We start from the raw sequence: 23,390 nt of genomic DNA, 5'->3' as shown, positions 1-23,390 counted from the left end.
CTCCTCTATTCTTCCCTCTCTCTCCTCTCTTCTTCCCTCTCTCCTCCCTCTCCTCTCTTCTTCCCTCTCTCATCTCTCTCCTCTCTTCTTCCCTCTCTCCTCCCCCTCCTCTCTACTTCCCTATCTCCTCTCTTCTTCCCTCTCCCCTCCCTCTCCTCTCTTCTTCTCTCTCGCCTATCTTCTTTCCTCTCTCCTCTCTCTCCTCTCTTCTTCCCTCTCTCCTCTCTCTCCTCTCTTCTTCCCTCTCTCCTCTCTCTCCTCTCTTATTCCCTCTCTCCTCTCTTTACTCTCTTCTTCCCTCTCTCCTCTCTCTCCTCTCTTCTTCCCTCTCTCCTCTCTCTCCTCTCTTCTTCCCTCTCTCCTCTCTCTCCTCTCTTCTGCCCTCTCTCCTCTCTCTCCTCTCTTCTTCCCTCTCTCCTCTCTTCTTCCCTCTCTCCTCTCCATCTTTTTCTCTCTGCCCTCTCATGGGATTTCACTGACCTGAAGCCTTGTCACCCTGTTTCTCTGTAAGAGGGTTTCAGGCAGCTCTCTGTCTGGTCTTGCTCCTCATAAATGGCACCATGGAAAACTCACACCGCCTGGTCTGCCCTCTGTGGAAAATATGATTTTACCCCATAAAACAGTAACCTTGTCAGGGTTTATAGTGTGTGGCCACAGAGCAGTGTTCATGTCAGGTGGTTCCTGGTTCTATCATTCAGAGAGAGAGGGAAGAGAGGAGGGGGAGTTACAGGTGAGTTTAGTATGAGAAAGAGAGGTTAACTCTTCCTGCAGAATGTATTGTGTTCTCTCCTGGCAGTCTGATGATGGGAGCTGGTGCTGTAGTGCGGGTGTGTATGTTAGTATGTTTTTGATTGGTGCCTGCATGGCCTGTGAATGCCAGGCTGTGGGAGTGGAGAGCAGTGGGGGTCAAAGACAAACTGCCCTCAGTCCTCTACACGGTGTGTGTGTGTGTGTGTGTGTGTGTGTGTGTGTGTGTGTGTGTGTGTGTGTGTGTGTGTGTGTGTGTTGACTGCAGTGATTCAAACATTGTGATTCTAGGAAGAGTAATGTGAAAGCTGTATTGACTTTAGTCCTGGTTTATTCAATACTGTTTTAATCAATGACAATAAAAAATGATCAGTTCCAAATTTCAGCCATGTAAAGGGTTAACTGTTCCAGGAAGAGAACCACACAGCAGTATCTGGTGGGGAGGAGCATTATTAACGTCACTTTGCTGAACTGAAACTAAAGTAGAGAGACATATAGTACAGTATATTGTGTACAGGACCAAACTCTACAGCACTGAAATCCCTATTAAATAGCTATACATTCAGACTATACGCTGACTCTCCTACCCTTTGACACCACAAACAGAAAGGACAGAGATATCATCTACAAAAACATACAGGTGAGTAGAAAGATTGACATGGAAAGTTAAGTTGAAGATAAGCTTTACTGTGTTTACGGTGTATATTTCCTTATTTATATATCCAGATTCTACAGTATGTTACACTTTTCATTCTATGTTTATCTGACTTTATCTATATTGTATCATCATGTATCAAGATTTGTTAATATAATCAGATAAGACAATGTTGACAACTCTAAAACTGAATATATCAAGAGCTGACTGATTCCAAATGTTTTATGGTATCACCTTTGGTCTCTGTCTAGATATGGCCACCTCCAGCAGTCTCCTGTCTGAAGAGCAGTTCCTGTGCTCTATCTGTCTGGATGTGTTCACTGAGCCTGTCTCTATTCCATGTGGACACAACTTCTGCAAGGCCTGTATCAGTGGATACTGGGATACCAGTGACCTGTGCCAGTGTCCAATGTGTAAAAAAACATTTGATAAGAGACCAGATCTGTTTGTCAATACTTTCATTTCTGAGATGGCTGCTCAGTTCAGGCAGACAGTTGAAGTGAAAGTTACCAGCAGCTCAGACCAATGCCCTGCCATAATTGTAGAAGTGTCCTGTGACATCTGCACTGGGATGAAGCTCAAGGCCCTGAAGTCCTGTCTGGTGTGTCAGACCTCTTACTGTGAGACTCACCTGGAGCCTCATCAGAGAGTCGCAGCCTTAAAGAGACACAAGCTGATCAACCCTGTGGAGAACCTGGAAGACAGGATGTGTAAGAAGCATGACAGACCTCTAGAGCTGTTCTGTAGGACGGATCAGACATGTCTTTGTGTCTTGTGTTTGAAAACAGACCACAAGACTCATGACATTGTCCCTCTAGAGGAAGAGTATGGAGAGAGGAAAGCTAAACTGGGGAAGAATGAGGCAGAGGTTCAACAGATGATCCAGGAGCGACTGCAGAAGGTTCAGGAGATCAAACAAGCTGTAGATCTCAGCAAGAGAGATACAGAGAGAGAGATATCAGACAGTATACAGGTCTTCACTGATCTGGTACGCTCCATTGAGAGAAGCCAGGCTGAGCTCATTGAGGTGATTGAGGAGAAGCAGAAAGCAGCAGAGAGGCAGGCTGAAGGGCTCATTAAAGAGCTGGAGCAGGAAATCACTGAGCTAAAGAGGAGAAGCACTGAGCTGGAGCAGCTCTCACACACTGAGGACCACCTCCACCTCCTCCAGAGCATTCCATCCCTCTGCACCCCTCCACCCACCAAGGACTGGTCTGAGATCAGTGTTCACAGTGATCTGTGTGTGGGGACTGTGAGGAGAGCTGTGTTTCAAGTGGAGGAGACAATTATGAGTGAAGTTAAGAAGTTGTGTGTTGCTGAGTTGAAGAGGATTCAGCAGTATGCAGTGGATGTGACTCTGGACCCTGATACAGCAAGCCCCTGGCTCATACTGTCTGATGATGGGAAACAAGTGAGATATGGAGACACACGGACGAATCGTCCTAATACCCCAAAGAGGTTTGATATGATTGTAAATGTCTTAGGAAAGGAGGGCTTCTCTTCAGGGAGATTATACTATGAGGTGACAGTCAAGGGGAAGACTGACTGGATATTAGGAGTCGCTAGAGAGTCCATCAACAGGAAGGGGAAGATCACACTGGGCCCTAAGAATGGATACTGGACTGTATGGCTGAGGGATGGGAGTAAGTACTCAGCCTGTAACTCCCCCTCTATCACGCTCTCCCTGAGAGAGAAGCCCCAGAAGGTGGGAGTGTTTGTGGATTATGAGGAGGGTCAGGTCTCCTTTTATGATGTGGAGGCCAGGTCTCATATCTACTCTTACACTGGCTACACCTTCACAGAGAAACTATATCCATTCTTCTGTCCCTGTTTGAATGAAGATGGTAAAAACTCTGCCCCTCTCATCATCACTCCTGTCAATCAGACAGAATGAGTTTTAAATTGAAAATCTAACTGACCAGTCACATTTGTTAATTTAGAATGAATCATTAACATGATGATTATCCAGCAGCAATGTAATATATTACCAAATCTCTCCGTGCTCATAATAAAATATTTTTTGTGATACAATTTTCACACAACATAAAAAAATGAACATCAACAAACAAAGCAGACACAACAAACACAGTCAACACCACACAATGTCACTCATAAAGTATGACTTCACATCTGGGAGTTCCATTTCAGATGAGGTTCAAATCATTACATCATATCAGCACTACATGCTGTGTGTTTGTTGCTAGTTATTGTTTGCACTGTATATCTCTGTTGATCCTGACTAGCTCTAATGAAAACTGTGCATGGAGTAAAATTGTAATAAATAAAATCAATTTGAATAGAGATGAAATTGGCATTCTATCTAGTACTGTCCCACATTTTTTAGAATAGTGATGTCTATGAAATCAGTTTGGAATAGTGGCAGTATGCTAACGGGTTGATATCATATGGAAATGTACAGTATGTGGTAGTTGATGTAATTGAATGCATAATTGGCCCTGTGAGGCTCAGTTGGTAGAGCATGGTGCTTGCGATACTGAGGTTGTGGGTTCAATTCCCACAAGGGACCAGTAAGAAAGAAAATATATATGAAAATGTATGCACTTACTACTGTAAGTTGCTCTGGATAAGAGCTTCTGCAAAATGTGATTACATTGGATATACTTTTTGTAAAAAAGGAAAATCTACCTGATGATATGGTTGTGTGTAATGATCTGTTTATTTTGTGGTTTTGCTGTCTCATCACCACAATGATCAAATATCAATTTTCCCGCTTAAAGGCCCAGTGCAGTCAAAAACTTAATTTTCCTTTGTTTTATATATATTTCTACACTGAGGTTAGAATAATTCTGTGAAAATGATTCATGCCCTTTTAGTGTAAGAGCTGTTTGAAAAGACCATCTGAAATTTCAGTCTGTTTTGCCTGCCTGGTGACATCAAGAGGCGGTAAATTAGTGAATAGACCAATAAGAAAGAGTTCCTCTCTGCCAATAACAGTTAGTTTTCAGTTTTTCCACTCCCACTCAGACCACTCCCAGACAGTCCTATTAAAATTCTTACTTGAGAAATTGCTCTTTGCTAAGAAGCTATTTTTGTTTCTTTTTGACCATTGTAATTCAAAATAATCTCAGTACTGTACTTAATTGTTACCCAGAAATGATTTGATATTGAGATAAAAACAACTGCATTGGACCTTCAACAAATAAAGGCACCTGCTATGGCACCTTGTCTGTCTGCCTGTCTGCACCTGTAATAATATTAATGACATTCATTGTGAATAGAATGAGATAAATAGTGGGTGAAAGAGGAATGAAAGAGAGAGATAAATAAATATGATAGAGGTCGGTAAATAATGCATCTGACTCTTGACATTTAACCCATAATGCCATAAATTCAAACTATTCTAAACAATTGTAAATTAGCACCAGAGAGAAAGAGTACTCAGCCATGTAAAGGGTTAACTCTGTTCCATGAAGATACATCATCTGGCAGTATTGGGTGGGGAGGAGCATTTTCACGTCATTTTGCTGAAATGAAACAAAACTGTATCGACAGTGAAACTAAACTTGAAAGGCATTTAGCTCGCAAAGTCTTTCAAACTAAATAAATCTCTACAGTAGACCCTGTTTCTGTGATTCTCTTTTGACACCACAAACAGACCCACAAACACATGCAGGTGAGTACAGAGGACAGGTGACGATATCTTGTTTACGTTTCCTCCTGTTAAAACCTGTCATCATTTGGTAAAAATATTTTGGCCGACATTTTACTTTTTCTAAACACAGGCACGATGAAAATACGAATTTGTCACATCTTCTAGTGGGATATCTCTAAACTTCCATGTTAGTAATGTCCATACAGGTGGTGATTGATGCAGAGAAAAAAGCTCTAATATCGAATAGCTATTAAAAATGTTGAAGGCCCACAATTATCTGTGATATTGACATCTGTTTTTGATCATTGAAATGAATTATCTATAGACATAATTTCTTGAATAATATAATTGATACCCTAGAAAATAGTAAGTTGGGTTACTCCATTGTTTATAAACAATGAATGTCTTTGTAATCAAACAATGTATAGCTTCAATTTATGTTGATGTTGACGTCATGGGCTGTCAGTCCTTTTATCCATACAGTAGCTATGAATTTGAAAGTGGTTGCACTTCTCCAGCCCCACCCCTCAACTTTATAGCAAACTAAATGGTGTACCGCTGTAAATATCACAGTGAGCCTTTAATGGTGCTTGTAGGCTACATATAATGTCACACTTCAAGGTAAAACCATGTTTTAAGATTGGTTAGTATCATCCAATAAAGCCATGATGACGATAAAGATTAAATGATCAAGAACTATAACAGATATGGTTTCACCTTTGGTCTCTGTCTAGATATGGCCACTTCCAACAGTCTCCTGTCTGAAGAGCAGTTCCTGTGTTCTATCTGTCTGGATGTGTTCACTGAGCCTATCTCCACTCCATGTGGACACAACTTCTGCAAGGCCTGTATCACAAAGTACTGGGATAGCAATGACCTGTGCCAGTGTCCCATGTGTAAGGAGAAATTCTACAGGAGACCTGAGCTTCGCATCAATACTTTCATTTCTGAGATGGTTGCTCAGTTCAGGAAATTAGTTCAGTGGAAAGCTACCAGCAGTCCAGGCCAACGCCCAGCCAAACCTGGAGAAGTGTCCTGTGACTTCTGCACTGGGATGAAGCTCAAGGCCCAGAAGTCCTGTCTGGTGTGTCAGACCTCTTACTGTGAGACTCACCTGGAGCCTCATCAGAGAGTCGCAGCCTTAAAGAGACACAAGCTGATCAACCCTGTGGAGAACCTGGAAGACAGGATGTGTAAGAAGCATGACAGACCTCTAGAGCTGTTCTGTAGGAGGGACCAGATGTGTGTGTGTCAGTTCTGCACTGAGACAGACCACATGACTCATGACACTGTCCCTCTAGAGGAAGAGTATGGAGAGAGGAAGGCTCAGTTGGGGAAAATTATGGCAGAGGTAGAACAGAAGATGGATACACATTTTAGAAAGGTTCAGGAGATCAAACACTCAGTAGAGCTCAGCAAGAGAGACACAGAGAGGGAGATATCAGACAGTGTGCAGGTCTTCACTGATCTGGTGCGCTCCATTGAGAGAAGCCAGGCTGAGCTCATTGAGGTGATTGAGGAGAAGCAGAGAGCAGCAGAGAGGCAGGCTGAAGGGCTCATTAAAGAGCTGGAGCAGGAAATCACTGAGCTAAAAAGGAGAAGCACTGAGCTGGAGCAGCTCTCACACACTGAGGACCACCTCCACCTCCTCCAGAGCATTCCATCCCTCTGCACCCCTCCACCCACCAAGGACTGGTCTGAGATCAGTGTTCACAGTGATCTGTGTGTGGGGACTGTGAGGAGAGCTGTATCTCAAGTGGAGCAGACCATTATGAGTGAAGTTAAGAAGTTGTGTGTTGCTGAGTTGAAGAGGATTCAGCAGTATGCAGTGGATGTGACTCTGGACCCTGATACAGCACATCCCAATCTCATCATGTCTGAGGATAGAAAACAAGTGAAACATGGAGACAAACCACATAATCTCCCTGACAACCCAAAGAGGTTTGTTACATGTTACTGTATCTTAGGAATGGAGGGCTTCTCCTCAGGGAGATATTACTATGAGGTGATGGTCAAGGGAAAGACTAAGTGGATTTTAGGAGTGGCCAGAGAGTCTGTCAACAGGAAGGGGCAGATCACACTGAGCCCTAAGAATGGATACTGGACTGTTATTCTGAGGGATGGGAGTAAGTACTCAGCCTGTAACTCCCCCTCTATCACGCTCTCCCTGAGAGAGAAGCCCCAGAAGGTGGGGGTGTTTGTGGATTATGAGGAGGGTCAGGTCTCCTTTTATGATGTGGAGGCCAGGTCTCATATCTACTCTTACACTGGCTACACCTTCACAGAGAAACTATATCCATACTTTTTCCCTTGCAGTAACGGTGGTGAAAACTCTGCCCCTCTCATCATCACTCCTGTCAATCAGACAGAATGACTTTTAACCTGAAAATCTACAAAAATGTGTACTTTTAGAATTATCTTCATCTGTTGTCCTACATCAGAGAGAATATTTCACTGTAATGTTATTACTGACGTGGTTGTTGTTTGTTGTCATCAGCATCATGTCAGTCTGTTAGAGATGATGAGTATCCTCATGCAGCTGCATTGTAAAATATAAGAACATCTCTCAAGGCTCATAACAAGGTATGATTCGTACCTGGGAGTTACATTTCTGAGGAATTTCTGATCATGAGATATAAGCATATTTAGCTGATGTATTGTTTGCACTGTATATCTATGTTGGTCCTAGCTATAATGAACTGGGATGGGCATAGAGTCAAATTAATGGTTTTTAGAAAATAAAATCCAGTTGAATATTGACCAAATTTGTATTCTTTCTAGGCCTACTGTCCCAGATGTTTACAATAGTGATGACTATGACATCAGTTTGTAATAGTGGAGGTATACTGAGGTGTCTGAGGTTGATATCATATGGAAATGGTCTGTTTATATTGTGGTTTTGCTGTCTCATCACCGCAATTATCAAAGATACATTTTCACGCTTTACAAATGGTCACCTTTTATGGCACCTTCTCTGTCTGCCTGTCTGTTCATTCATTGTGAATAGAGTAAGATAATAAGTGAATGAATGAATGAAGAGGGATGAAATACAGAGACATTTTACAGGACATCTGATTGTTGACATTAAACCCATGCCATGGCATCAATCCAAACTTGAAACAATTGTAAATAAGCACCCGAGAGAAAAGGTTCAGCCATGTAAAGGGTTAAAGGGCCATTCAACATTATATTCATCATATCCAGCACTAAACCAGTCTACATAATATTATGTGAAAACGGTGCGTTTCTATGATCTGTGGTTAAAAAGATCTGAAGAAAGGTCCTAAAAAATGCTCCTCTGTGACATCACAGGGTAGGATTAAAAGTAAAACAACAGTGATTTTCAAAACCGCCAATGAGTTTCTAGCCCAAGGGAGGGTGTTTTTGTTGCTTCCCACGTCACCGCGAATCACTGTTTTTTAAATATTTTAACTTTGATGATCACCGTGTAAAACTTCTCAACTATATATTTTTTTCTGCAAAACGTAGAATGCAGGACACCCCTTCAAATGAGTGGATTCGGCTATTTCAGCCACACCCGTTGCTGACAGGTGTAAAAAATTGAGCACACAGCCATGCAATCTCCATAGACAAACATTGGCAGTAGAATTGCCTTACTGAAGAGCTCAATGACTTTCAACGTGGTACTGTCATAGGATGCCACCTTTTCAACAAGTCAGTTTCTCAGATTTCTGCCCTGCTAGAGCAGCTCCGGTCAACTGTAAGTGCTGTTATTGTGAAGTGGAAACGTCTAGGAGCAACAACGGCTCAGCCGTGAAGTGGTAGGCCACACAAGCTCATTGAACGGAACCGCTGAAGCGCGTAGCCCGTAATATCGTCTGTTCTCGGTTGCAACACTCACTACCGAGTTCCAAACTGCCTCTGGAAACAACGTCTGCGCAAGAACTGTAAGTCGGGAGCTTCATGAAATGGGTTTCCATGTCCGAGCAGCCTCACACAAGCCTAAGATCACCATGCGCAATGCCAAGCGTTAGCTGGAGTGGTGTAAAGCTCGCCGCCATTGGATTCTGGAGCTGTGGAAATGTGTTCTCTGGAGTGATGAATCACGCTTCACCATCTGGCAGTCTGAGGGATAAATCTGGGTTTGGCGGATGCCAGGAGAACGCTACCTGCCCAAATGCATAGTGCCAACTGTAAAGTTTGGTGGAGGAGGAATAATGGTCTGGGGCTGTTTTTCAAAGTTCGGGCTAGGTCCCTTAGTTCCAGTGAAGTGAAATCTTAATGCTACAGCGTACAATTACATTCTAGACGATTCAGCATGACAATGCCCCCATGCACAAAGCAAGGTCCATACAGAAATGGTTTGTCGAGATCGGTGTGGAAGAACTTGACTGGCCTGCACATATCCCTGACCTCAACCCCATTGAACACCTTTGGGATGAAACGGAACGCCGACTGCGAGCCAGGCCTAATCGCCCAATATCAGTGCCCGACCTCACTAATATTCTTGTGGCTGAATGGAAGCAGGATTTGGACTGTCAATCCTTTTATCCATACCATATAGGGCCGCAGATCAATTTCCAAAAACAAAAAATTATTGTTTTGTTTTTTAGGATTTCACTCGGGGGCTCAATTTACTGTTGAGAAGTTGGACTAGTAGAGTACACAAGGTGCAATTTCCAAATTTGGTTACAATTTGTTTAGCTATTTTTCTCGTTAGTCACTGTTAGTCACTGAATTAGCTCATGTCAGCTAACATTTCTGTGTAGAATTGCAGGAGATTTGCTGTAAAACTGCACCAAAATAAAAAGAGTAGAATTGCTCAATTGCAACGTCTTTTCTCCGCCCCATGGCAAAATGTGTAGACTTGCAGCAAACTTGCTTTAAAACTGCAACATTTTCTTGACGCAGGGAGAGATGGGATAGTGGAGGGATTAGATATCCCACACTCCTCTTATCTAAATCGGCCATCTCAGGGTGTGGTGTCAGTGTCACCTCACTTAGTCATTTGTGTGTGTGTGTGTGTGTGTGTGTGTGTGTGTGTGTGTGTGTGTGTGTGTGTGTGTGTGTGTGTGTGTGTGTGTGTGTGTGTGTGTTCCAGCGCCACTCTGCTGGTTTGTGTATATGTGCCGGTGTTGTCTGGTCAGAGCCAGTGGAAACTTCCTGTGTTGTGCTGCTGGCATAGACATTACTCCCTTGCAACAGTTCACCCTCTCCCTCTCCTCTCCTCTCCTCTCCTCTCCTCTCCTCTCCTCTCCTCTCCTCTCCTCTCCTCTCCTCTCCTCTCCTCTCCTCTCCTCTCCTCTCCTCTCCTCTCCTCTCCTCTCCTCTCCTCTCCTCTCCTCTCCTCTCCTCTCCTCTCCTCTCCTCTGTTCTCTCATGGGATTTCACTGACCCGAAGCCTTGTCATCCTGTTCCTCTGTAAGAGGGTTTCAGGCAGCTCTGTGTCTGGTCTTGCTCCTCATAAATGGCATCATGGAAAGCTCACACCGCCTGATCTGCCCTCTGTGGAAAATAGGATTTTACCCCATAAAACAGTAACCTTGTCAGGGTTTATAGTGTGTGTGGCCACAGAGCAGTGTTCATGTCAGGTGGTTCCTGGTTCTATCATTCAGAGAGAGGGAAGAGAGGAGGGGGAGTTACAGGTGAGTTTAGTATGGGAAAGAGAGGTTAACTCTTCCTGCAGAATGTATTGTGTTCTCTCCTGGCAGTCTGATGATGGGAGCTGGTGCTGTAGTGCGGGTGTGTATGTTAGTGTGTTTTTGATTGGTGCCTGCATGGCCTGTGAATGCCAGGCTGTGGGAGTGGAGAGCAGTGGGGGTCAAAGACAAACTGCCCTCAGTCATCTACACAGTGTGTGTGTGTGTGTGTGTGTTGACTGCAGTGATTCAAACATTGTGATTCTAGGAATAGTAATGTGAAAGCTGTATTGACTTTAGTCCTGGTTTATTCAATACTGTTTCAATCAGTATGACAATAAAACATGATCAGTTCCAAAGTTCAGCCATGTAAAGGGTTAACTGTTCCAGGAAGAGAACCACACAGCAGTATCTGGTGGGGAGGAGCATTATTAACGTCACTTTGCTGAACTGAAACCAAAGTAGAGAGACATACAGTATATTGTGTACAGGACCAAACTCTCCAGCACCTCAGAAATCTCTATTAAATAGCTATACATTCAGACTATATGCTGACTCTCCTACCCTTAGACACCACAAACAGAAAGGACAGAGATATCATCCACAAAAACATACAGGTGAGTAGAAAGATTGATATGGAAAGTTAAGTTGAAGCTTTACTGTGTTTACCGTGTATATTTCTTGATTTATTTATCCAGATTCTACGGTATGCTTCACTTTTTATCCTACAGTTATAGGACTTATCTATGTTATAACATCCTGTATCAAGATTCGGTAATATCATCACATAAGACAATGTTGACAACTCTAAAGCTGAATATATCAAGAGCTGACTGATTCAAAATGTTTTATGGTTTCACCTCTGGTCTCTGTCTAGATATGTCCACCTCCAGCAGTCTCCTGTCTGAAGAGCAGTTCCTGTGCTCTATCTGTCTGGATGTGTTCACTGAGCCTGTCTCTATTCCATGTGGACACAACTTCTGCAAGGCCTGTATCAGTGGATACTGGGATACCAGTGACCTGTGCCAGTGTCCAATGTGTAAAAAAACATGTGATAAGAGACCAGATCTGTTTGTCAATACTTTCATTTCTGAGATGGTTGCTCAGTTCAGGCAGACAGTTGAAGTGAAAGTTACCAGCAGCTCAGACCAATGCCCTGCCATAATTGTAGAAGTGTCCTGTGACATCTGCACTGGGATGAAGCTCAAGGCCCAGAAGTCCTGTCTGGTGTGTCAGACCTCTTACTGTGAGACTCACCTGGAGCCTCATCAGAGAGTTGCAGCCTTAAAGAGACACAAGCTGATCAACCCTGTGGAGAACCTGGAAGACAGGATGTGTAAGAAGCACGAGAGACCTCTAGAGCTGTTCTGTAGGAGGGACCAGATGTGTGTGTGTCAGTTCTGCACTGAGACAGACCACATGACTCATGACACTGTCCCTCTAGAGGAAGAGTATGGAGAGAGGAAGGCTCAGTTGGGGAAGACTGAGGCAGAAGTACAGCAGATGATCCTGGAGAGACTGCAGAAGGTTCAGGAGATCAAACACTCAGTAGATCTCAGCAAGAAAGATGCAGAAAGAGAGATATCAGACAGTGTGCAGGTCTTCACTGATCTGGTGCGCTCCATTGAGAGAAGCCAGGCTGAGTTCATTGAGGTGATTGAGGAGAAGCAGAAAGCAGCAGAGAGGCAGGCTGAAGGGCTCATTAAAGAGCTGGAGCAGGAAATCACTGAGCTAAAGAGGAGAAGCACTGAGCTGGAGCAGCTCTCACACACTGAGGACCACCTCCACCTCCTCCAGAGCTTTCCATCCCTGGGCACCCCTCCACCCACCAAGGACTGGTCTGAGATCAGTGTTCACAGTGATCTGTGTGTGGGGACATTGAGGAGAGCTGTGTCTCAAGTGGAGGAGACCATTATGAGTGAAGTTAAGAAGTTGTGTGTTGCTGAGTTGAAGAGGATTCAGCAGTATGCAGTGGATGTGACTCTGGACCCTGATACAGCATATACCTACCTCATCATGTCTAAGGATAGAAAACAAGTGAAACATGGAGACAAACCACAGAATCTCCCTGACAACCCAAAGAGGTTTGTTACATGTTCCTGTATCTTAGGAATGGAGGGCTTCTCCTCAGGGAGATATTACTACGAGGTGACGGTCAAGGGGAAGTCTACGTGGGATTTAGGAGTGGCCAGAGAGTCCATCAACAGGAAGGGGCAGATCACACTGAGCTCTGCGAATGGATACTGGACTGTCTGGCTGAGGAATGAAAATGAGTACAAGGCTCTTTCTAGCCCCAGTGTCCCCCTCTCCCTGAGAGAGAAGCTCCAGAATGTGGGGGTGTTTGTGGATTATGAGGAGGGTCAGGTCTCCTTTTATGATGTAGACGCCAGGTCTCATATCTACTCTTTCACTGGTTGCACCTTCACAGAGAAACTCTATCCATACTTTTCCCCTGGCAGGAATGATGGTGGTAAAAACTCTGTCCCTCTGATCATCTCTCCTGTCAATCACACAGAATGACTTAACCTGAAAATCTACTAAAATGTGTACATTAAATCTGTTGTCCTACATCAGAGAGAATATTTCACTGTAATGTTATTACTGACATGGTTGTTGTTTGTTGTCATCAGCATCATGTCAGTCTGTTAGACATGATGAGTATCCTACAGAATGCAACAGCATTGGAAGATATGAAAATATCTCTCAAGGCTCATAACAAGGTATGATTCGTATCTTGGGAGTAACATTTATGAGGAAGTTCTGATCATGAGATATAAGCATATTTAGCTGATGTATTGTTTGCACTGTATGTCTCTGTTGGTCCTAGCTATAATGAACTGGGATGTGCATAGAGTCAAATGGTTTTTAGAAAATAAAATCCAGTTGAATATTGACCAAATTTGTATTCTTTCTAGGCCTACTGTCCCAGATGTTTACAATAGTGATGGCTATGACATCAGTTTGGAATAGTGGAGGTATACTGAGGTGTCTGTGGTTGATATCATATGGAAATGGTCTGTTTATATTGTGGTTTTGCTGTCTCATCGCCGCAATTATCAAAGATCAGTTTTCAAGTGTTTACAAATGGTCACCTGTTATGGCACCTTGTCTGTCTGCCTGTCTGTACATTCATTGTGAATAGAAGTAAGATAATAAGTGAGTGAATGAATGAAGAGGAATGAAAGACAGAGAAATATGACAGGACATCTGATTGTTGACATTAAACCCATGCCATGCCATCAATCCAAACTTGAAACAATTGTAAATAAGCACCTGAGAGAAAAGGTTCAGCCATGTAAAGGGTTAAAGGGCCATTCAACATCATATTCATCATATCCAGCACTAAACCAGTCTACATAATATTATGTGAAAACGGTGCGTTTCTATGATCTGTGGTTAAAAAGATCAGAAGAAAGGTCCTAAAAAATGCTCCTCTGTGACATCACAGGGTAGGATTAAAAGTAAAAAAACTGTGATTTTCAAAACCGCCAATGATTTTCTAGCCCAAGGGAGGGTGTTTTTGTTGCTTCCCACGTCACCGCGAATCACTGTTTTTGAAATATTTAAACTTTGATGATCACCGTGTAAAACTTTTCAACTATATATATTTTTATGCAAAACGGAGAATGCAGGACACCCCTTCAAATTAGTGGATTCGGCTATTTCAGCCACACCCGTTGCTGACAGGTGTATAAAATTGAGCACACAGCCATGCAATCTCCATAGACAAACATTGGCAGTAGAATGGCCTTACTGAAGAGCTCAATGACTTTCAACATGGCACTGTCATAGGATGCCACCTGTTCAAGTCAGTTTGTCACATTTCTGCCCTGCTAGAGCTGCTCCGGTCAACTGTAAGTGCTGTTATTGTGAAGTGGAAACGTCTAGGAGCAACAACGGCTCAGCTGTGAAATGGTAGGCCACACAAGCTCATAGAACGGAACCGCTGAAGCGCGTAGCCCGTAATATCGTCTGTTCTCGGTTGCAACACTCACTACCGAGTTCCAAACTGCCTCTGGAAACAACGTCTGCACAAGAACTGTAAGTCGGGAGCTTCATGAAATGGGTGTCCATGGCCGAGCAGCCTCACACAAGCCTAAGATCACCATGCGCAATGCCAAGCGTTAGCTGGAGTGGTGTAAAGCTCACCGCCATTGGATTCTGGAGCTGTGGAAACGTGTTCTCTGAAGTGATGAATCACGCTTCACCATCTGGCAATCCGACGGATTAATCTGGGTTTCGCTAATGCCAGGGAAACGCTACCTGCCCAAATGCATAGTGCCTACTGTAAAGTTTGGTGGAGGAGGAATAATGGTCTGGGGCTGTTTTTTACGGTTCGGGCTAGGTCCCTTAGTTCCATTGAAGGGAAATGTTAATGCGACAGCATACAATTACATTCTAGACGATTCTGTGCGTCCAACTTTGTGGCAACCGTTTGGGGAAGGCCCTTTCCTGTTTCAGCATGACAATGCCCCCATGCGGAAGCAAGGTCCATACAGAAATGGTTTGTCGAGATTGGTGTGGAAGAACTTGACTGGCCTGCACATATCCCTGACCTCAACCCCATTGATCACCTTTGGGATGAATCGGAACGCCGACTGCGAGCCAGGCCTAATCGGCCAGACCTCACAAACATTCTTGTGGCTGAATGGAAGCAAGTCCCCGCAGCAATGTTCCAACATCTAGTGGAAAGCCTTCCCAGAAGAGTGGAGGCTGTAATAGCAGCAAAGGGGACCAACTCCATAGGAGCAGGTGTCCAGATACCTTTGGTCATGTAGTGTACGTTGACACTGGTATTGTGGACATGAGAGTGAGAAGGAATGGATTACAGTGGCATGCACCTTTAACGCTTGTTTGAGGACTGTAATTATACAGAAGAAGAAGAAGAAGAAGAAGATTCTTCAACAGTGAAACTAACATGGAAAGACATTTATCTTGCAGTCTTTCAAACAAAAAAAATGTATACAGAAGTGTACGTCTGGTCTTCGGTCTCTTTTGACATCACTAACAGAAAGCACCGATCCACCAAGACATGCAGGTGAGTGCAGAGGCAGGGGGCACTTTATCATGTTTATGAATTCTCCTGTTTTATCTGCAGTTAACCGAAGTTAAATTTGTCATCCTTTGGTTAAAAAATTAAGGGAGACATTTTACTTTTCTAAACACTAACGCAATGCCCTAAGCATAAAATGTCTTTCTCACCATTATTTTAGTGGGACATCTCTAAACTTCTATTTTTAGCAATATCCATGAGAATGTGGCAATTGTTGCAGGTTATAAAGAGTGCGAAAAATGCAATAATCTTAAGTCCCACAATTGTGTTTACAGCTGTTTGAACATTTAAATGAATTATCTATAGCAGGGCTCTCCAACCTTTTTCCTGGAGAGCTACCCTCCTGTAGGTTTTCGTTTCAAGGCCAGTTGTAACTAACTTTATTCAGTTTATCAACCAGCTAATTATTAGAATCAGGTGTGCTAGATAACCTACATGATGGTAGCTCTCCAGGAACAGGGTTGGAGAGCCCTACTCTATATCCATTGATTCTTGAATAATATAATTGAGAACCTCAAAATAGTATATTGGTTCACTCCATTGTTAGTAAACAATTAATGTCTAGTAAACCACAATGTAGCCTATAGCTGACATAATGAACTGTCAATCCTTTTATCCATACCATATATCAGGGATGGGCAACTGGCAGCCCGTGGGCCGGACATTTTGTAGGCCCGCAGATCAATTTCCAAAAACAAAAAATTATTGTTTTGTTTTTTAGGATTTCACTCGGGGGCTCAATTTACTGTTGAGAAGTTGGACTAGTAGAGTACACAAGGTGCAATTTCCAAATTTGGTTACAATTTGTTTAGCAATTCTTCACTCAATTAGCTCATGTCAGCTAAGATTTTTGTGTAGAATTGCAGGAGATTAGCTGTAAAACTGCACACAAAAAAAATCAGCCCATGGTAAAATGTTGCTAAATTGCAACATCTTTTCTCCGCCCCATGGCAAAATGTGTAGACTTGCAGCAAACTTGCTTTAAAACTGCAACATTTTCTTGACGCAGGGAGAGATGGGATAGTGGAGGTATTAGATATCCCACACTCCTCTTATCTAAATCGGCTATCTCAGGGTGTGGTGTCAGTGTCACCTCACTTAGTCCTTTTGTGTGTGTGTGTGTGTGTGTGTGTGTGTGTGTGTGTGTGTGTGTGTGTGTGTGTGTGTCACGGTTTCGGCCGAGGCTGCTCCTTCTCCTTGTTCGGGCAGGCTTCGGCGGTCGTCGTCTCCGGAGTACTAGCTGCCACCGTTCGATGTTTCTATGTTTGATTGGTTTTGTCTGTTTTGTTACACCTGTTCCTTATTAGTGTTCATTATGCGTCCTATTTAGTTCTCTTGAGTTTGGTCAGGTGTTGTGTGTAATTGTTTATTGTCACGTTGTGTGCTAGTCCGTTTTTCAGTTCTCTCTGTATTTTGTGTTTTGAGAGAGAGTTCCGCACTTTGTGCGCCTTGTGTTTACTTTACCGTGTTGCGTAAAGTTCGCCTGTTGCCTGTTGCCGTGTGTGGCTTGTTCTTTGGACTTCACTAAAGACGTCTGTTCGAAACCTCTGTGTGTCCTGCGCCTGATTCCACCAACCCTGACAGTGTGTGTGTGTTCCAGCGCCACTGTGCTGGTGTGTGTATATGTGCCTGTGTTGTCTGGTCAGAGCCAGTGGAAACTTCCTGTGTTGTGCTGCTGCCATAGACATTGCTCCCTTTCAACAGTGCACCCTCTCCTCCCCTCTCCTTCTCCTCCCTTCTCCTTCTCCTTCTCCTTCTCCCTCTCCTCTCCTCTCCTCTCCTCTCCTCTCCTCTCCTCTCCTCTCCTCTCCTCTCCTCTCCTCTCCTCTCCTCTCCTCTCCTCTCCTCTCCTCTCCTCTCCTCTGTTTTGTCTCTGCCCTCTCATGGGATTTCACTGACCTGAAGCCTTGTCATCCTGTTTCTCTGTAAGAGGGTTTCAGGCAGCTCTCTGTCTGGTCTTGCTCCTCATAAATGGCACCATGGAAAACTCACACCGCCTGGTCTGCCCTTTGTGGAAAATATGATTTTACCCCATAAAACAGTAACCTTGTCAGGGTTTATAGTGTGTGTGGCCACAGAGCAGTGTTCATGTCAGGTGGTTCCTGGTTCTATCATTCAGAGAGAGGGAAGAGAGGGAAGAGAGGAGGGGGAGTTACAGGTGAGTTTAGTATGAGAAAGAGAGGTTAACTCTTCCTGCAGAATGTATTGTGTTCTCTCCTGGCAGTCTGATGATGGGAGCTGGTGCTGTAGAATCAGGTGGATCGTAATGTGAGTGATGCCCCTGCAATGGTGCATGTGTGTGTGTGATTGGTAAACTGTCAGCTTTATGCCTGTGTGGCCTGTGAATGCCAGGCTGTGGGAGTGGAGAGGAGCAGTGGGGGTCAGAGACAGACTGCCCTCAGTCCTCTACACTGTGTGTGTGTGTGTGTGTGTGTGTGTGTGTGTGTGTGTGTGTGTGTGTGTGTGTGTGTGTGTGTGTGTGTGTGTGTGTGTGTGTGTGTGTGTGTGTTGACTGCAGTGATTCAAACATTGTGATTCTAGGAACAGTAATGTGAAAGCTGTAGTGACTTTAGTCCTGGTTTATTCAATACTGTTTTAATCAGTATGACAATTAAAAATAATCAGTTACAAATTTCAGCCATGTAAAGGGTTAACTGTTCCAGGAAGAGAACCTCACAGCAGTATCTGGTGGGGAGGAGCATTATTAACGTCACTTTGCTGAACTGAAACTAAAGTAGAGAGACATACAGTACAGTATATTGTGTACAGGACCAAACTCTCCAGCACCTCAGAAATCTCTATTAAATAGCTTTACATTCAGACTATACGCTGACTCTCCTACTCATTGACACCAAAAACAGAAAGGACAGAGATATCATCCACGAAAACATACAGGTGAGTAGAAAGATTGACATGGAAAGTTAAGTTGAAGATTTACTGTGTTTACCGTGTATATTTCCTATTTTTTAAAATCCAGATTCTATGGTATGTTACACTTTTCATTCTATGGTTATAGGTATTTTATCTATGTTGTAACATCATGTATCAAGATGTGTTAATATAATCACATAAGACAATATTGACAACTCTAAAGCTGAATCTATAAAGAGCTGACTGATTCCAATAAATGCTTTATGGTTTCACCTTTGGTCTCTGTCTAGATATGGCCACCTCCAGCAGTCTCCTGTCTAAAGAGCAGTTCCTGTGCTCTATCTGTCTGGATGTGTTCACTGAGCCGGTCACCATTCCATGTGGACACAACTTCTGCAAGGCCTGTATCACAAAGTACTGGGATACCAGTGACCTGTGCCAGTGTCCAATGTGTAAAAAAACATGTGATAAGAGACCAGATCTGTTTGTCAATACTTTCATTTCTGAGATGGCTGCTCAGTTCAGGAAGTCATTTCAGGGGAAAGCTACCAGCAGCCCAGAACAATGTCCTGCTCAACCCCTAGATATTCCCTGTGACTTCTGCACTGGGATGAAGCTCAAGGCCCAGAAGTCCTGTCTGGTGTGTCAGACCTCTTACTGTGAGACTCACCTGGAGCCTCATCAGAGAGTTGCAGCCTTAAAGAGACACAAGCTGATCAACCCTGTGGAGAACCTGGAAGACAGGATGTGTAAGAAGCATGACAGACCTCTAGAGCTGTTCTGTAGGAGTGACCAGATGTGTGTGTGTCAGTTCTGCACTGAGACAGACCACATGACTCATGACACTGTCCCTCTAGAGGAAGAGTATGGAGAGAGCAAGGCTCAGTTGGGGAAGATTGAGGCAGAAGTGCAACAGATGATCCAGGAGAGACTGCAGAAGGTGAAGGAGTTCAAAGACACAGTGGATCTCAGCAAGAGAGAGGCAGAGAGAGAGATATCCGACAGTGTGCTGGTCTTCACTGATCTGGTGCGCTCCATTGAGAGAAGCCAGGCTGAGCTCATTGAGGTGATTGAGGAGAAGCAGAGAGCAGCAGAGAGGCAGGCTGAAGGGCTCATTAAAGAGCTGGAGCAGGAAATCACTGAGCTAAAGAGGAGAAGCACTGAGCTGGAGCAGCTCTCACACACTGAGGACCACCTCCACCTCCTCCAGAGCTTCCCATCCCTGGGCACCCCTCCACCCATCAGAGACTGGTCTGAGATCAGTGTTCATAGTGATCTGTGTTTGGGGACAGTGAGGAGAGCTGTGTCTCAAGTGGAGGAGACCATTATGAGTGAAGTTAAGAAGTTGTGTGTTGCTGAGTTGAAGAGGATTCAGCAGTATGCAGTGGATGTGACTCTGGACCCTGATACAGCACATCCCAAACTCATCATGTCTGAGGATAGAAAACAAGTGAAACATGGAGATACAAAACAGGATCTCCCTGACAACCCAAAGAGGTTTGTTACAGGTTCCTGTATCTTAGGAAAGGAGGGCTTCTCCTCAGGGAGATTTTACTACGAGGTGACGGTCAAGGGGAAGTCTAAGTGGGATTTAGGAGTGGCCAGAGAGTCCATCAACAGGAAGGGGCAGATCACACTAAGCCCTGAGGATGGATACTGGACTGTGATTCTGAGGGATGGGAGTAAGTACTCAGCCTGTAACTCCCCCACTATCACGCTCTCCCTGAGAGAGAAGCCCCAGAAGGTGGGAGTGTTTGTGGATTATGAGGAGGGTCAGGTCTCCTTTTATGATGTGGAGGCCAGGTCTCATATCTACTCTTACACTGGCTGTACCTTCACTGAGAAACTATATCCATACTTCTGTCCCTGTATGAATGAAGGTGGTAAAAACTCTGCCCCTCTCATCATCACTCCTGTCAATCAGACAGAATGACTTTTAACCTGAAAATCTACAAAAATGTGTACATTTTAGAATTATCTTCATCTGTTGTCCTACATCAGAGAGAATATTTCACTGTAATATTATTACTGACGTGGTTGTTGTTTGTTGTCATCAGCCTCATGTCAGTCTGTTAGAGATGATGAGTATCCTCATGCAGCTGCATTGTAAAATATAAGAACATCTCTCAAGGCTCATAACAAGGTATGATTCGTATCTGGGAGTTACATTTCTGAGGAAGTTCTGATCATGAGATATAAGCATATTTAGCTGATGTATTGTTTGCACTGTATATCTCTGTTGGTCCTAGCTATAATGAACTGGGATGGGCATAGAGTAAAATTAATGGTTTTTAGAAAAAAAAATCCAGTTGAATATTGACCAAATGTGTATTCTTTCTAGGCCTACTGTCCCAGATGTTTACAATAGTGATGGCTATGACATCAGTTTGTAATAGTGGAGGTATACTGAGGTGTCTGAGGTTGATATCATATGGAAATGGTCTGTTTATATTGTGGTTTTGCTGTCTCATCACCGCAATTATCAAAGATACATTTTCACGCTTTACAAATGGTCACCTTTTATGGCACCTTCTCTGTCTGCCTGTCTGTACATTCATTGTGAATAGAGTAAGATAATAAGTGAATGAATGAATGAAGAGGGATGAAATACAGAGACATTTTACAGGACATCTGATTGTTGACATTAAACCCATGCCATGCCATCAATACAAACTTGAAACAATTGTAAATAAGCACCTGAGAGAAAAGGTTCAGCCATGTAAAGGGTTAAAGGGCCATTCAACATCATATTCATCATATCCAGCACTAAACCAGTGTCTACATAATATTATGTGAAAACGGTGCGTTTCTATGATCTGTGGTTAAAAAGATCAGAAGAAAGGTCCTAAAAAATGCTCCTCTGTGACATCACAGGGTAGGATTAAAAGTTAAAAAACAGTGATTTTCAAAACCGCCAATGAGTTTCTAGCCCAAGGGAGGGTGTTTTTGTTGCTTCCCACGTCACCGCGAATCACTGTTTTTTAAATATTTTAACTTTGATGATCACCGTGTAAAACTTCTCAACTATATATTTTTTTCTGCAAAACGTAGAATGCAGGACACCCCTTCAAATGAGTGGATTCGGCTATTTCAGCCACACCCGTTGCTGACAGGTGTAAAAAATTGAGCACACAGCCATGCAATCTCCATAGACAAACATTGGCAGTAGAATTGCCTTACTGAAGAGCTCAATGACTTTCAACGTGGCACTGTCATAGGATGCCACTTGTTCAAGTCAGTTTGTCAGATTTCTGCCCTGCAAGAGCTGCTCCGGTCAACTGTAAGTGCTGTTACTGTGAAGTGGAGACGTCTAGGAGCAACAACGGCTCAGCCGCGAAATGGTAGGCCACACAAGCTCATAGAACGGAACCGCTGAAGCGCGTAGCCCGTAATATCGTCTGTTCTCGGTTGCAACACTCACTACCGAGTTCCAAACTGCCTCTGGAAACAACGTCTGCACAAGAACTGTAAGTCGGGAGCTTCATGAAATGGGTTTCCATGTCCGAGCAGCCTCACACAAGCCTAAGATCACCATGCGCAATGCCAAGCGTTAGCTGGAGTGGTGTAAAGCTCGCCGCCATTGGATTCTGGAGCTGTGGAAATGTGTTCTCTGGAGTGATGAATCACGCTTCACCATCTGGCAGTCTGAGGGATAAATCTGGGTTTGGTGGATGCCAGGAGAACGCTACCTGCCCAAATGCATAGTGCCAACTGTAAAGTTTGGTGGAGGAAGAATAATGGTCTGGGGCTGTTTTTCAAAGTTCGGGCTAGGTCCCTTAGTTCCAGTGAAGTGAAATCTTAATGCTACAGCGTACAATTACATTCTAGACGATTCAGCATGACAATGCCCCCAAGCACAAAGCAAGGTCCATACAGAAAGGGTTTGTCGAGATCGGTGTGGAAGAACTTGACTGGCCTGCACATATCCCTGACCTCAACCCCATTGAACACCTTTGGGATGAATCGGAACGTCGACTGCGAGCCAGGCCTAATCGCCCAACATCAGTGCCCAACCTCACTAATATTCTTGTGGCTGAATGGAAGCAGGATTTGGACTGTCAATCCTTTTATCCATACCATATAGGGCCGCAGATCAATTTCCAAAAACAAAAAATTATTGTTTTGTTTTTTAGGATTTCACTCGGGGGCTCAATTTACTGTTGAGAAGTTGGACTAGTAGAGTACACAAGGTGCAATTTCCAAATTTGTTTACAATTTGTTTAGCTATTTTTCTCGTTAGTCACTGTTAGTCACTGAATTAGCTCATGTCAGCTAACATTTCTGTGTAGAATTGCAGGAGATTTGCTGTAAAACTGCACCAAAATAAAAAGAGTAGAATTGCTCAATTGCAATTGCTCAATTGCAACATATTTTCTCCGCCGCCTGCAACATTTTCTTGACGCAGGGAGAGATGGGATAGTGGAGGTATTAGATATCCCACACTCCTCTTATCTAAATCGGCTATCTCAGGGTGTGGTCTTAGTGTGATCTCACTTAGTCCTTTTGTGTGTGTGTGTGTGTGTGTGTGTGTGTGTGTGTGTGTGTGTGTGTGTGTTCCAGCGCCACTTTGCTGGTTTGTGTATATGTGCCGGTGTTGTCTGGTCAGAGCCAGTGGAAACTTCCTGTGTTGTGCTGCTGGTATAGACATTGCTCCCTTGCAACAGTTCACCCTCTCCCTCTCCCTCTCCTCTCCTCTCCTCTCCTCTCCTCTCCTCTCCTCTCCTCTCCTCTCCTCTCCTCTCCTCTCCTCTCCTCTCCTCTCCTCTCCTCTCCTCTCCTCTCCTCTCCTCTCCTCTCCTCTCCTCTCCTCTCCTCTCCTCTCCTCTCCTCTCCTCTCCTCTCCTCTCCTCT

At 43.8% G+C, this 23,390-nt stretch overlaps 4 protein-coding genes across 6 annotated transcripts in view; all 4 read left to right on the top strand.

Annotated features, from left to right (window-relative positions):
- The window catches only part of LOC311140446 (carbohydrate sulfotransferase 11), a 123,447-nt gene that overhangs the window by 43,328 nt on the left and 56,729 nt on the right, over positions 1-23,390 (top strand). The window lies entirely within an intron of this gene.
- LOC311139264 (uncharacterized protein) lies at positions 962-23,060 on the top strand. The gene is made up of 4 exons (XM_084174153.1): positions 962-1,387; positions 1,654-3,290; positions 18,530-18,563; positions 18,830-23,060. The coding sequence occupies exons 2-4, from the start codon at positions 1,656-1,658 to the stop codon at positions 20,470-20,472; spliced, it is 3,312 nt and encodes a 1,103-aa protein (XP_084030279.1). The 5' UTR covers positions 962-1,387; positions 1,654-1,655; the 3' UTR covers positions 20,473-23,060.
- On the top strand, positions 4,676-7,947 carry LOC311140444 (E3 ubiquitin-protein ligase TRIM39-like). Its single transcript, XM_084175504.1, has one exon. The coding sequence runs from the start codon at positions 5,701-5,703 to the stop codon at positions 7,387-7,389; it is 1,689 nt and encodes a 562-aa protein (XP_084031630.1). The 5' UTR covers positions 4,676-5,700; the 3' UTR covers positions 7,390-7,947.
- LOC311140441 (E3 ubiquitin-protein ligase TRIM21-like) lies at positions 10,977-14,104 on the top strand. The gene is made up of 2 exons (XM_084175501.1): positions 10,977-11,232; positions 11,493-14,104. The coding sequence occupies exon 2, from the start codon at positions 11,495-11,497 to the stop codon at positions 13,133-13,135; it is 1,641 nt and encodes a 546-aa protein (XP_084031627.1). The 5' UTR covers positions 10,977-11,232; positions 11,493-11,494; the 3' UTR covers positions 13,136-14,104.

This window comes from Coregonus lavaretus, assembly GCF_964263955.1.
Source record: "Coregonus lavaretus genome assembly, chromosome: 13".
Classification (NCBI taxonomy): domain Eukaryota; kingdom Metazoa; phylum Chordata; class Actinopteri; order Salmoniformes; family Salmonidae; genus Coregonus; species Coregonus lavaretus.
This window is presented reverse-complemented; position numbering and strand designations above follow the sequence as displayed.

Bases quoted from the DNA above. Each gene is read 5' to 3' on its own strand.
- LOC311139264 (XM_084174153.1), top strand. From the start codon at position 1,656: ATGGCCACCTCCAGCAGTCTCCTGTCTGAAGAGCAGTTCCTGTGCTCT. The intron at 3,291-18,529 runs GAATGAGTTTTA...CACCAAAAACAG, and splicing joins TCACTCCTGTCAATCAGACA to AAAGGACAGAGATATCATCC. The intron at 18,564-18,829 runs GTGAGTAGAAAG...GTCTCTGTCTAG, and splicing joins TCATCCACGAAAACATACAG to ATATGGCCACCTCCAGCAGT.
- LOC311140444 (XM_084175504.1), top strand. From the start codon at position 5,701: ATGATCAAGAACTATAACAGATATGGTTTCACCTTTGGTCTCTGTCTA.
- LOC311140441 (XM_084175501.1), top strand. From the start codon at position 11,495: ATGTCCACCTCCAGCAGTCTCCTGTCTGAAGAGCAGTTCCTGTGCTCT.